The sequence below is a fragment of the Herpailurus yagouaroundi genome, unplaced genomic scaffold (assembly GCF_014898765.1).
Source record: "Herpailurus yagouaroundi ecotype Mexico unplaced genomic scaffold, PumYag 163, whole genome shotgun sequence".
NCBI lineage: Eukaryota > Metazoa > Chordata > Mammalia > Carnivora > Felidae > Herpailurus > Herpailurus yagouaroundi.
The window spans coordinates 39250028-39262262 of NW_024412404.1; the positions used below are offsets into that span (position 1 = coordinate 39250028).

Here is a 12235-nt window from a genome sequence, read left to right on the forward strand (position 1 = left end):
GACAGCTCAGAGCCTGGAGCCTGCTTCTGATTCGGTGTCTCCCTCTCTCTCTGCCCCTCTCCTGGTCATGCTCTGTCAGTCTGTTTCTCTCTCTCTCTCAAAAATAAATAAAAACATTTAAAATATATGTATGTGTGTGTACACATGTCCACTGTAATCCTTTGAACCAATGCATCTACTCTCTCATGCTAAATTGTATTTAATATCAAATATGGAACAATAAGACAAGTCTTCAGGAATGGTTTCTTTGTTGGGGGTACAGGGTGTGGGCAACAAATTCTTCATTTATATCCTCCAGAGGCCTTTTTGAACTATTCTTGTCCTGAAAATACATCATAATAAAGCATGTTCTAGCAATAGGTACTTTTGTTTCGAAAATAGTTCCAATATCAATGTTTCGGTTAACTTCACAAAATGTAAACTGAACAGTTAGTGTCTATCTGTCTTACTGTTGAAGAAGGTGAGGTAAAGAAAGGATAGGGGCACAGTGTTTCTGGAAAAAAATGAAATTAAAATTCAGTCTTAGAGGATTCACCCCAACTTAAAGAACTGCTCTATGGTTTTGTAATAAATTGTTATAAAACAAACTCTTAATTATCTGATGATGAATTATTCATATTCTGGATTATCAGGTTTAATCTTTTTAAATCTTCCTGTTACTGGCTGCCTAGTCAATTTTACTTTCATCATCAGAGGTGATCAAGGGATGCAAGCAGCCCAAGTAAAATAAGACCAGGACAGCAAACACCTACCAAAGCCACATAAGTTATTTTCTAGTCAAGCATATGTTATAACTAGATTATCTTCTAGGGTATCAACTTTAGGGTACTCAACTTCTCTTGATTTGAAAAAAAAAAATTTAAGTCTGTCCTATCTTCTCACCAAGTGAATGGCATGTTCCTTAATGGCAGGTACCACTTCTCTTTTGTATTGCCTGAGTCTGATACGATGCCTTTCCAGAGCAAGCATTTGTTGTCCAATTTGATGATGATTCTGCAACTCCCAACTCCCAAATAAATCAATCCTATCTTCCCTCTGAAACTGGCTCCAGCCTACTTCCTTCCTTTCTTCTTTTAATGCCTTCTTTCAAAATAGTGTTTCCACTCACTACTTGCCCTGGTCCAATTCTCGCCATCTCACTCTCTTAAACCTTGTCCCAGACTTCATCTTTTCCAGTCTCTTCCAGCCAAACTGAGATGATAAACGTACCAGTTTTATCATATCCCTCCCCCGCTCAATTTTTTCCTGTGAGGCATGAAGGCTTCTTACTAGTCCCATAGGATTCTTTCTAAAAATCCTATTCTTGGGGTACCTAGTGACTCAGTCAGGTGAACGTCCGACCCTTGATTTCTGCTCAGGTCATGATCCCAGGGTTGTGGTATCGAGTCCCACGTCAGGCTGAGCGTGAAGCCTGCTTAAGATTCTCTCTCCCTCTGCCCCTCACCCCTGCTCATGCTTCCCTCTCTCTCTACAATAAAAAAAAAAACAATAAAATAAAATTTTAAAGTATTTCTTATTATCTGAAATATATAAAAAATAAGTTTGCTCTAAACTCTCTAAAAAGGTTTAGTTACTAAACTACTAAAAGACTATTCTTATGTTTTTACCTTAGTGCAACCTGGCACCCACATCCAGTCATAACCCGTTCCCTGCCTCCACCCCAGCCAGACAATATTATCTCCCGATTCCACACAAGGACACTTTCATTATTTCCTATACAAACAAGACTGTCTGTCTGAAACCCTAGCATCCTTCTCTAAAAGACCTTAGAAACTCATATCCACTTTGGCCATCTGTAGCCTAGTAAAGAAATTATCATTTACATCACTAATTTTGACACTTGTATTTTTATATAGTACACAGGACCCAATGTTAAGATTTTGTACTTGGTGGTAGGCACCCAACACATTTTCACTGATTTGATGTTTTACTTAGATATTCCTGAAAAAAATATATAGGGTCTTGGTCCTATATTTCTATATTCCTTTAATTTATGGCGCACTATCCATTGGTTAGAGCTTGGGGTCCTGAGAATTTTATAAATGATTTTTCCCCCACTACCTCTAAGGCTAATCCATCAGAACCACAGAAGAAACTCACTGGAGACATGGCTACTATCCAGGCACAAGAGGCTTTTGGGTGAATCAGAAGAATAAAGGCATGCCATAACTCCCACTCTACTGGCTTTCCTAAACAGTAGAATTACAATATTTTCCTTGTGTTGCCAGATCTCCATGAAACCCTTATAATAGGGCTTGCTTTTCCTATTTTCACCCGGGTGACTGTTTCAATAAGCTTTATTACCTGGCAGACTGTCATTCTGTTGGCTACTTTTATATAAAAAAAGATCTTTTTTTTTTTTTTTTGAGAGACAGAGAGAGTGTGTGCAAGCGGGGGAGAGGGGCACCGGGAGAGAGGGAGAGACAGAGAGAAAGAGAGAAAGAAAGAATCTTAAGCTTACTCAAACATGGAGCCTGACGCGGGGCTCCAGCCCACAACCCTGGGATCATGACCTGAGCCGAAATCAAGAGTTGGACACTCAACTGACTGAGCCACCCAGGTGCCCCCAAAAAGGTGAATTTTTTTAAGAATCACAGTTTAAACCCCGAAAAGCATGTTAGATTTAATTTTGCTCAACACCCTTATTTTGTAGCCGTTACTGAGTTTTTGCACCATCTCTCATTTGCATCAGAAAGAGTCGTGCAGCTATTGCACTGGCATCCCAGGTGAGTCCTGAGAAAGAGGCTTCCTGGTGGTCATTTCCAGCCTTCTGAAACAACAATATGAGGAACTGCTGGAACAGAGCGCCCAGATTTCAAAAACAGAAAAATAGGAAGTGTGGTGGTGACTCTTAGAGTCAGCCTGAGCCTTTCACTCATGCACATATAATCCCAGCCGCCAGGCTGCTTACGTTTGCTGGTTGATTTTTTAATTCGAACGAGAAATGCATTAGGAATAAGATGGTAAGAACAAACGCAAGCCTTCTTAGAATCTGAAATGTAAGTAGTCTGAGTCCGTAGTATTAGGTCCCCCTGCCCCCCAGCCTGAATCACAATGCCAAGGAGACTGTGCTTTAGGCAGACTCACCACATGTTTTACTTAGATTTCCATATGAGCCATATGAGAACCTTACCCTCATCTGTCACACACACGGCATCACAAATTTATGGCCTGGGCATTATATCATTTATCAGGTTATTTATACATAAATTTATCCAAAATGTTAAAAATAGAACTATCCTATAATCCATTAATCACACTACTGGGTATTTACCCAAAAAATACAAAAACACTAATTCAAAGGTATACATGCACCACTATGTTTATTGCAGCATTATTTACAATGGTCAAATCACGGAATCAGCCCAAGTGTCCATTGATAGATGAATGGATAAAGAAGATGTGGTGTGTATATATACATACATATACAATGTAATATTATTCAGCCATAAAAAAGAATGAAATCTTGCCATTTGCCACAACACAGAGAGGAATCTGGGTGGCTTAATCAGTTGAGCAACTGACTTCAGCTCAGATCATGATCTCACAGTTTGTAGGTTCAAGCTTCGCATCAGGCTCTCTGCTATCTGCACAGAGCCCACTTCAGGTCCTCTGTCCCCCCCGCTCTCTGCACCTTCCCCATTCGTGAGCATGCTCTCTCTCTCTCAAAACAAAACATGGACGGAGCTAGAGAGTGCAATCCTAAGTGAAATAAGGCAGTCAGAGAAAGACAAATACCATGATTTCACTCATATGTGGAATTTAAGAAACAAAACAAACAAGCCAAAGAAAAAAAAAAGAGACAAACTAAGAAACAGACTTTTAACTATAGAGAACTAAGTGATGGTTACCAGAGGGGAGCTGGGGGTGGGGGGGAATGGGGGAAATAGGTGATGGGGATTAAGAGTACATTTATCATAGGGACACCTGGGTGGCTCAGTCTGTTCAGCAACCGACTTTGACTCAGGTCATACATGATCTCACGGTTCGTGGGTTCAAGCCCCACACTGGGCTCTGTGCTGACAGCTCAGAGCCTGAAGCCTGCTTCAGATTCTGTGTCTCCCTCGCTCTCTCCTCCTCCCCCTCCCCCACTCACACTTGATGTCTCTCTCTCTCAAAAATAAACATTAAAAAAAAAAAAGAGTACACCTGTCATGAAGAGCACTGAGTAACATATAGAATTGTTGAATCGTTTTACACCTGAAATTAATATAACACTGTTAACTATACTGGAATTAAAATTTAAAATTTAATTACAAAATAAAATTATGAATTCATTTTTTATTGGTCTTTTTTGAGGGTGAGGAGGTGGCCTAGAAAATGAGGTTATAAGCATTCTGTGTTATATGAGGCAATTATCAGTGATATTTCATCATTCCCACTAATTTTTTTCTCTCCTTTTTCTGTACTTTCCTTTTCATGCTCTCTTTTTTTGTTTTTTGTTTTCCCTGTCTCTTTTTTTTCTCCCTCTGTTTATTTTTAAAACAGTAAATGGCCCTGGCCACCTGCACTGATCCTTTAAGAGAGAGCCTTGTTTTTCTCTGTTTAAAAATATTTCTGTTTGAGGGGGCCTGGGTGGCTCAGTCGGTGAAGCATCCAACTCTTGATTTTGGCTCAGGTCATGATCCCAGGGTCGTGGAATTGAGCATGGTGCCTGCTTAAGATTCATTCTCTCTCTCTCTCTCTCTCTCTCCCCCCACCCCTCCCTCCCTCCCTTTCTGTCCTTCTCCCCTCCTTACTCTCGCTCTCTAAAATACAAAAATAAAAATAATTTTTCTATTTGAGTAGACAAAAAATGTTACATTATTTCAGATGTACAACACCGTAATTCAACAGCTTTATATGTTATGCCATGCTCACCACAAGCATAGCTACCATTTGTCACCATACATGGTTATTACAATACCATTGACTGTATTCCTCATGCTGTGCCTTTTATCCCTGTGACTCCTTTTTTTTTTTAATTTTTTTTTTTTAACATTTATTTATTTTTGAGACAGAGAGAGACAGAGCATGAACGGGGGAGGGTCAGAGAGAGAGGGAGACACAGAATCTGAAACAGGCTCCAGGCTCTGAGCAGTCAGCACAGAGCCCGACGCGGGGCTCGAACCCACATACCACGAGATCGAGATCGTGACCTGAGCCGAAGTCGGCCGTTTAACCGACTGAGCCACCCAGGCGCCCCTCCCTGTGACTTCTTAATTCCATAGCTGGAAGTCTATATCTCTCGCTTGCCCATCCCTCCACTACCTCTCCCCTCTGGCAACCACCAGTTTGTTCTCTGTATTTATAGGCCCCCTGATTTGCTTTTTTGTTTATTCATCTGTTTTTTTTAGATTCCACATATGAGTGAATTCACTTGGTATTTGTCTTTCTCAGTCTGACTTATTTTACTTAGCATAATACTTTTTAGGTCCATCCATGTCGTCACAAATGGCATGATCTCATTCTTTCTTATGGCTGCATAATTTTCCATTACATATATATATATACATACATACATATATAAGTATGTATATATATATATGTATATGTGTATACACACACACACACACACACACACACACACACACCATGTTCCTTATCATCTATCAGTGGACACTTAGGTTGTTTCCACATCTTGGCTATTGTGAATAATGCTGCAATAAACATACAGGCACACACATATCTTTTTGAATTAGTGTTTTTGTTTTCTTTGGGTGAATTATTAGAATTATTAGATCATATGGTATTTCTATTTTTAATTTTTTGGGGAACCTCCATGTTTTCCACCAGGACTGTACCAATTTATATCCCCACCAACAGTGTACAAGGGTTCCTTTTTCCCACATCCTCACCAACACCTGTTATCTCTTGTCTTTTTGATTTTAGCCATTCTGACAGGTATAAGGTGATAATCTCATCGTGGTTTTTGATTTGCATTTCCCTGATGATTAGTAATGCTGAACATCTTTTCATGTGTCTTTTGGGACAATATCAAAATAAAAAGCTTTTTCACAGTGAAGGAAACCACCAACAAAATAAAGAAAGCAACCTACTGAATGGGAGAAAATATTTGCAAATGACTTATTTGATAAGAGGTTAACATCCAAAATATATAAAAAACTTATACAACCCAACACCAAAAAAAACCAAACAACCTGATTAAAAAATAGGCAGAGGGTTTGAATAGACATTTTTCCAAAGAAGACATACAGAGACAGCCTTGTTTTCGGAGTTTAAATATAACTCAGAATACAGGGAATAGTCCAAAACAACTGGATGGCTTTGTGGAAAGGAGAAAGGGTGACACCTGCTGGAAGAACTACTGGTGATTCCAATTCCAGATAGAATCTCCCTGGAAAAATGTACAGACACATAAACTTCATGTCATTATTAGGACACAACGTCCCCCCCAAAGCACATCCACAAAGTCCAGGAATCCCAGGTTAAGAATAAGAGGGACAGTTAATCTTTACTGCATGCTTACCTTGTTCCAGATGCTTTATGTGCATAACCTCACTCAACCCTCACAGCTACCTGGGGTAGGTATTATTATCCTACTGAGGCTGAGATAACGTAAGCAACTAGCCTAAAGTCACAGCTACTAAGTTGTAGAGATGGATTTAAATCTACGGCCATCAGAATTCTTATCTCCTAAGCTCCAAATACATATGTATCTTTAATAACATAATTTTACAATTAAAATATATAATTTTTTCTCTTATTAATCCCAATGATACTTCTGAACAGTAAGTAGGTAACAATTAACTGAAGGCAGCATGGTAAAATGAAACCGGTCTCAAACATTATCCCACATGCTCTTAAGGTTTCCAAATCCCCTCCTGACATATATTCAATCACCAAAAGTTTTATTTACACAGCACAGAGGAAGCTTCACTGCTACACGGAAGGTACTGAGGAGAGAGAAAGAAACAACAGGGAATAGGACTAATAGTACTAGAAGGCAGGGCTAGAGGAATGTATACCACTCGTGAGCTGAGACACTGATCTAATGGAAAAAAACAATTTTCAACCTAAGAAGTAGAAGGGACATTCCAAGCACTAGACTTGAAAATCAGGAAGCCTAGACTCAAGTTTTATAAACTATAGGTGGCATAAAAATACTTTCTTTTTTTTACTGGTTTTGTTTCCCACAAGTAAAATTATTATCTGTTAATGTGTACTGTCGTGCATAGAAAACAAGAGAAATTAAAATCATTTCTGTGTCTCCTGCTAAACTTCCCAGAAAAATTCAAATTGCAGAGGTGCATCTATCTAACTCTCCCATTCTCAAAGGCTTATGTGTTCAAATCAGAAGACACAGAGCTAAAAGAGACATGAAAAGCATAGAAGGAAACAGAGCTGAATAGTCAGTGCACTCACTGGAAGGAGAGCATCAGAGAAGAGAACAGATAAAAACACTGACAGTTAGCATATCTCTTTCTAGTCTCTTCCTGCGTATTGCCCCTGCTGCATCCTCTTCCTTTGCTTAAAAACTAATCAAGATAACATCTACAGGTTCTAATACCCAGCCTGAGCTTGAGTCAGTCTTGATCCAGGAGGCTCCTGGCTGAAAGATCCATGCTAGGGTCTTCCTAAGAATCTATTTTGTGGCCCTGGGATTCCTGAGGCAGATTTTAACTTCAAAGCAAGTTCAGAACCCATGATACCAGTCTTTCCAGGGAAGGCATTCAGCAGAAAATCTCTCTTTTTAGTATCTAAGACCTGACTACACAAGATATAAAGCAAAAAAGCTAATTCCAGAAGATACATCTTCCAATTCCCCAAATGTTGTAGACATACTGCATATTCCCACAGAGTATATTCTTATACCCACTATTTATTTGCTTTAGGTATAGGAAAGGACAAATCCATGCCACCCATATCTTCTGCTCAGCCCTAATGGAAGCTACTGTGCTCTGGCCTTTTCTCCACTCCCTCTGGTCCGATGTGGACTACAGACCCCCCCTCTCCCCGCAGTGGAAGGGCTGTGAGTGGAAACAGATAAAAGTTTCCTGCTATAACATCTTGATCTATTTCTCTCTCCCTTTCCAACACTGATTAACAAAGAAGTGTTCAGAACAGAGGTAGAGGGTCAATGCAAAGTGTAAGAAACTCTCAAAACAGATTTTGAGGATTAAGATCTAAATTCAATATTCCTTCTCACTGCCTAAGGGTTAGGGAAGTTTGCTAGGTTTCTCTCTTTCCCCACCTCTGCGAGCTCTCTCTCTCAGATGTGCACATGGTTTAAGAAATTAAGCCTAGTCCTTCAGGGCCATACTCAAAAGAACAAGTAACAATATTAAGAACATGCCCAATAAATTCTACCATTTTCCTGGCTCCTCCTTTGTCATCACAAAAATTGCATTCATCATAAACATCAGTTTGTGGAACACTACTGGTTTCTGTGCTCATGCCAAAATGTGTGGACTTAATCAAGCATCCTTGGTGAAACGGTTTATGGTCCATCTTTAGAGAAGTTCATACGTCTATCAGAGTAAGTGAGAAATACTTGGAATGTCACTGAGACATGGCTACAACTATTCATTTTAAATCACTTCCTTTTTTTTAATGTTTACTTATTTTTGAGAGAGAGAGAGAGCATAAGCAGGGGAGAGGCAGAGAGAGAGGGGGACAGAGGATCCCAAACGGGCTCCACGCAGACAGCAGAGTCCAGTGTGGGACTCAAACTCATGAACCGTGAGATCATGACCTGTGCCAAAGTCGGACACTTAACCGAGTCACCAGGCACCCCTTAAATCACTTCCTTTTAAACTGGTTCTGATGATAACTTTAATGTAATATTACCTATCGATAGGGAGTCAAAATGGGGCTATTTGACATCTGTCTCTTAATCTCTATACCACAATTCCTGCTTGATTATTATATAGTAATAAATAGTAATGTTGCTGGGAAAGCCATATTAGTTTTTAAGGGAAAAAAAGATTAATGTAGTCTGAAGTGTGGCTACAATATGGGGCAGTGGAAAGAGAATGCTGGACTTACAATCAGGTGACATGACTTGACCTTCTGAGGCCAAAAGTTTTCATCTGCAGGTAACATCCTTTGAATCTCATTTTCATTATTTATTAAATGCAGTTAATAATATCCACTTTGCTACCAGGTCTGTGGTGAGGATCAGATGAGAATGTATTTGTGAGCAAATACTATGGAAATTATAAAATGCTATGCAAATATAAGGCATTATTATTGTCAGCACGATCTTGCTATTACTAAACACTCTCCAGAGGTTAGCCACTTTTAAAAATTCAAAAAAAAAATCTAGTTGTCAAAATGGGCCAGCTCCATTCAACTTATTGTAAACAGTCTACTCCTGAATGGTCAACTTACCTCGGTGGAGGGGAAGACTGTTTAATTCTTGGGATGTAAATTCACAGATACAGACAAACAGCCTCTCTCCTTCTTTTAGACTGGGGATGGTCACAATTTCCACAAAACTGCTGGGGAACTGTCCTGAAAGTAAAAGCAAACGTTTCTAATACTGAAATTTCATTTTCTGTGTACCAGGACATAATAACTTTGTTTCTGAGCCCATTTATAGACACTAAATTGGAAAGTGAGTACTCATAATTGGAAAATCTACTATAGAAAAAGTACAGCACACAAAATTTCATTCATGCAGAGCAGAAAAAATGCAATTCAATCCAATAAGCATTAACTGGGTGCTACTCTAGACAAGACACACTACAGAGGGGAAAAATGAGTAAGACGGTCTTGCTCTCAAAGATCTTAAAATCGAATTCAGACATAAACAATCACTCTGAAATCTAGTGACACAAGAAAAATGCACAGATTGCTATGGACATTAGAGAAGGTAGAAAATGGTTCAGGAAGAACACAAAAAATTTTATGAAAAAGACTGCATTTAAGTCTGAAGATGGGTAGCGTTTTAATAGGTGGTAGTAGACAGACAGGGCCTGTCAGTTGGAAAGCATCAGAAAGTTTAATGGATTCCACCTTCCAAATATCTCTTGTATCCATCCACTTATCTCCAGACCCATCACCTCGGTCCAGGTCAGCAGCATGTCTCACCTGGGTCACTGCAACAACCTCCCAGGCTGCCTCCCTGCCCTTGGTTTTGCCCTTCCCTATCATTTCTCAATCTGTAGCACTGAGCTTTCTAAAATACAAATCTGACAGTGCTTAAAGCACCTGTATTGTATCCCATTCCATAACTCCATACCACGGCATACGCTGTCCTCCACAATCTAGCTCCTGCTCCCTCCCCAGCTCCTCTCCCCAGCACCTTCTCCCTTCCTCAACCTTTCAGACCTCATGCCAGGTTGAACTTTTCTCGGACCCTCCATGTTCTTTGTCATTCAAGGGCCTCTGGATAAGCAATTCTCTCTGTCTATCCTCTTTGTGTTGCTAACTCTTACTCATCATTTTTGTCTTAGCTGAGCTATCATTTCTATTGCGAAATAATCTATTATCTCCCAAATGTGGGTTAAGTGTTAACAGAGTCTGTATAACAAGCTGCAGCCCAGAATTACATAAATCTATGTCAGTTAAGGACCGGATTTAACACAGGTGCATAGTGTGGGGTAAAAACCTTCACCCTTCCCTAGGCTAATTAATGAAAGAAACTGGTGCTAACATATATTTGAAAGACTGGAAGAAAGGAAATCAGGTGTATAAGAAGTGGAAGGTAGCTGCACCCAGAGCAGGGGTAGCTTTAATAAATTTGGGCCAACCATGGATCTAAGAAGGAGTGAACAGGACGCATCATGATCCCTTGAAAAACAGAGTGAAAGAAAGGGTAGAAAACATTTGAGGAAGACAGGTAGAGAAAATATGGTGGAGAGGGACTTACGTTCCACAAATCACAGGTAAAGACTGGTAGTGAAAAATAATGTCAAACAACAGGTTTCTGAATAAAGAAATAACACATATTTTCAGAAGGTAAACAATGGCACTGAGCACAAAGGACAAAGACCTGGGAAGGACAGGTAAAGATGTGAACAGAAAATTGGCCTGGGGCAGCTGGTATCGAACCATCTCAGCCTTTGGAAGGAACCAATAAGGATAGATGGATTGATAACAAACATTCTCTCCCCACTGGTAAAAACCACAGGAAAAAGACAAAAGGATTCTGTAGTTTATTGACTTGGGCTTCCCATTTAACCTTTATTTTTTAATATGGAAAGATTGGAGGGCCTGTGGTCTATTTTGTACCTGAGGAATTATAAGCCTCTTACCTGTAACATCTTCTTTCTTTCCTAGAAGCCAAAATTCATCCACCACTGCCAACACCTCAATAATATCTCCTACAAAGAGCGGTAGTTCTTCTGATACACTAGGGCAAAAGTCAAAGATGGCTCGAACCACTGAGCCAGCCTCCATGTTTTATAACCTGGAAAGACAAGTCAAAAGACATTGGAAAGTGTTAACTATTTAAGACATTGGACTATGGGTCAATATCTTGAGAATGATAAAGCTTAAGATATAAAGACGCTTAGAATCAAGTCAAAGCTAAGCAAATAAGAAGGTTGTACTTTATATTCTGAAGAAATTTAAGTACTGACAAAAATAATGATTTCCTCATACATTCTTCATTTGATTCTCATGGCACTTCTGGAGTCGGGGGGGGGGGGGGGGGACCTTTACCTGTGACTGACAGAAAAGGTACAAGTTGGGAAATGTAGACGTCTCAATAGGCCTGAAGGGGCCAATAAGGAAATTAACAGTTTTCAAGTACAGTCAATATGGTACTTTTAAAATACGGTATTTAAAAAGTAGGGGGTTTGGGGAGCCTGTGCTGACAGCTCAGAGCCTTGAGCCTACTTCAGATTCTGTGTCTCCCTCTCTCTCTGCCCTTCCCCCGCTCATGTTCTGTCTCTCTCAAAAATAAAAATTAACATTAAAAAAAATTTGTTTAAGTAGGGGTTTTTAATATGGCATTTCATTTATAATGAAATAAGATAGTTCCCCAGAACTATCTTAAAGATTAGGATACCTACGCTCAGCAAGTTGAAAAACTTAATTTGTCACAAAGTTCATAGCAGCAGGGCCAGGATTCAGGCTCCTACTTACCCCCTAGCCACCCCCCCCCCCCGCCAAAAAAAGGAATGTGGGATCACACCTCAATGGCAGAGATTTAAAATGTACTGAAATGTAAAAATCCATGAAAAGAACAAGAAAGGGCGATATAAAAATGACACTTCCAGACAAGATTTAGTACAATAGACCAAATCAAGAATGTGTTTTCAGTTCAAAGACACCTATCCCCCAA

The 12235-nt window shown here is 39.6% G+C and overlaps 1 protein-coding gene across 1 annotated transcript in view; it reads right to left on the reverse strand.

The window, feature by feature from the left end:
* DNMBP (dynamin binding protein) overlaps nt 1-12235 on the reverse strand; it is a 116515-nt gene that overhangs the window by 63537 nt on the left and 40743 nt on the right. Inside the window, exons 3-4 of the mRNA XM_040486138.1 lie at nt 11202-11356; nt 9334-9456 (exon numbers count right to left, since the gene is read on the reverse strand). Of these exons, the coding sequence (XP_040342072.1) occupies nt 9334-9456; nt 11202-11346 (268 nt within the window). The 5' untranslated portion in view covers nt 11347-11356. The remainder of the gene's footprint in view (nt 1-9333; nt 9457-11201; nt 11357-12235) is intronic.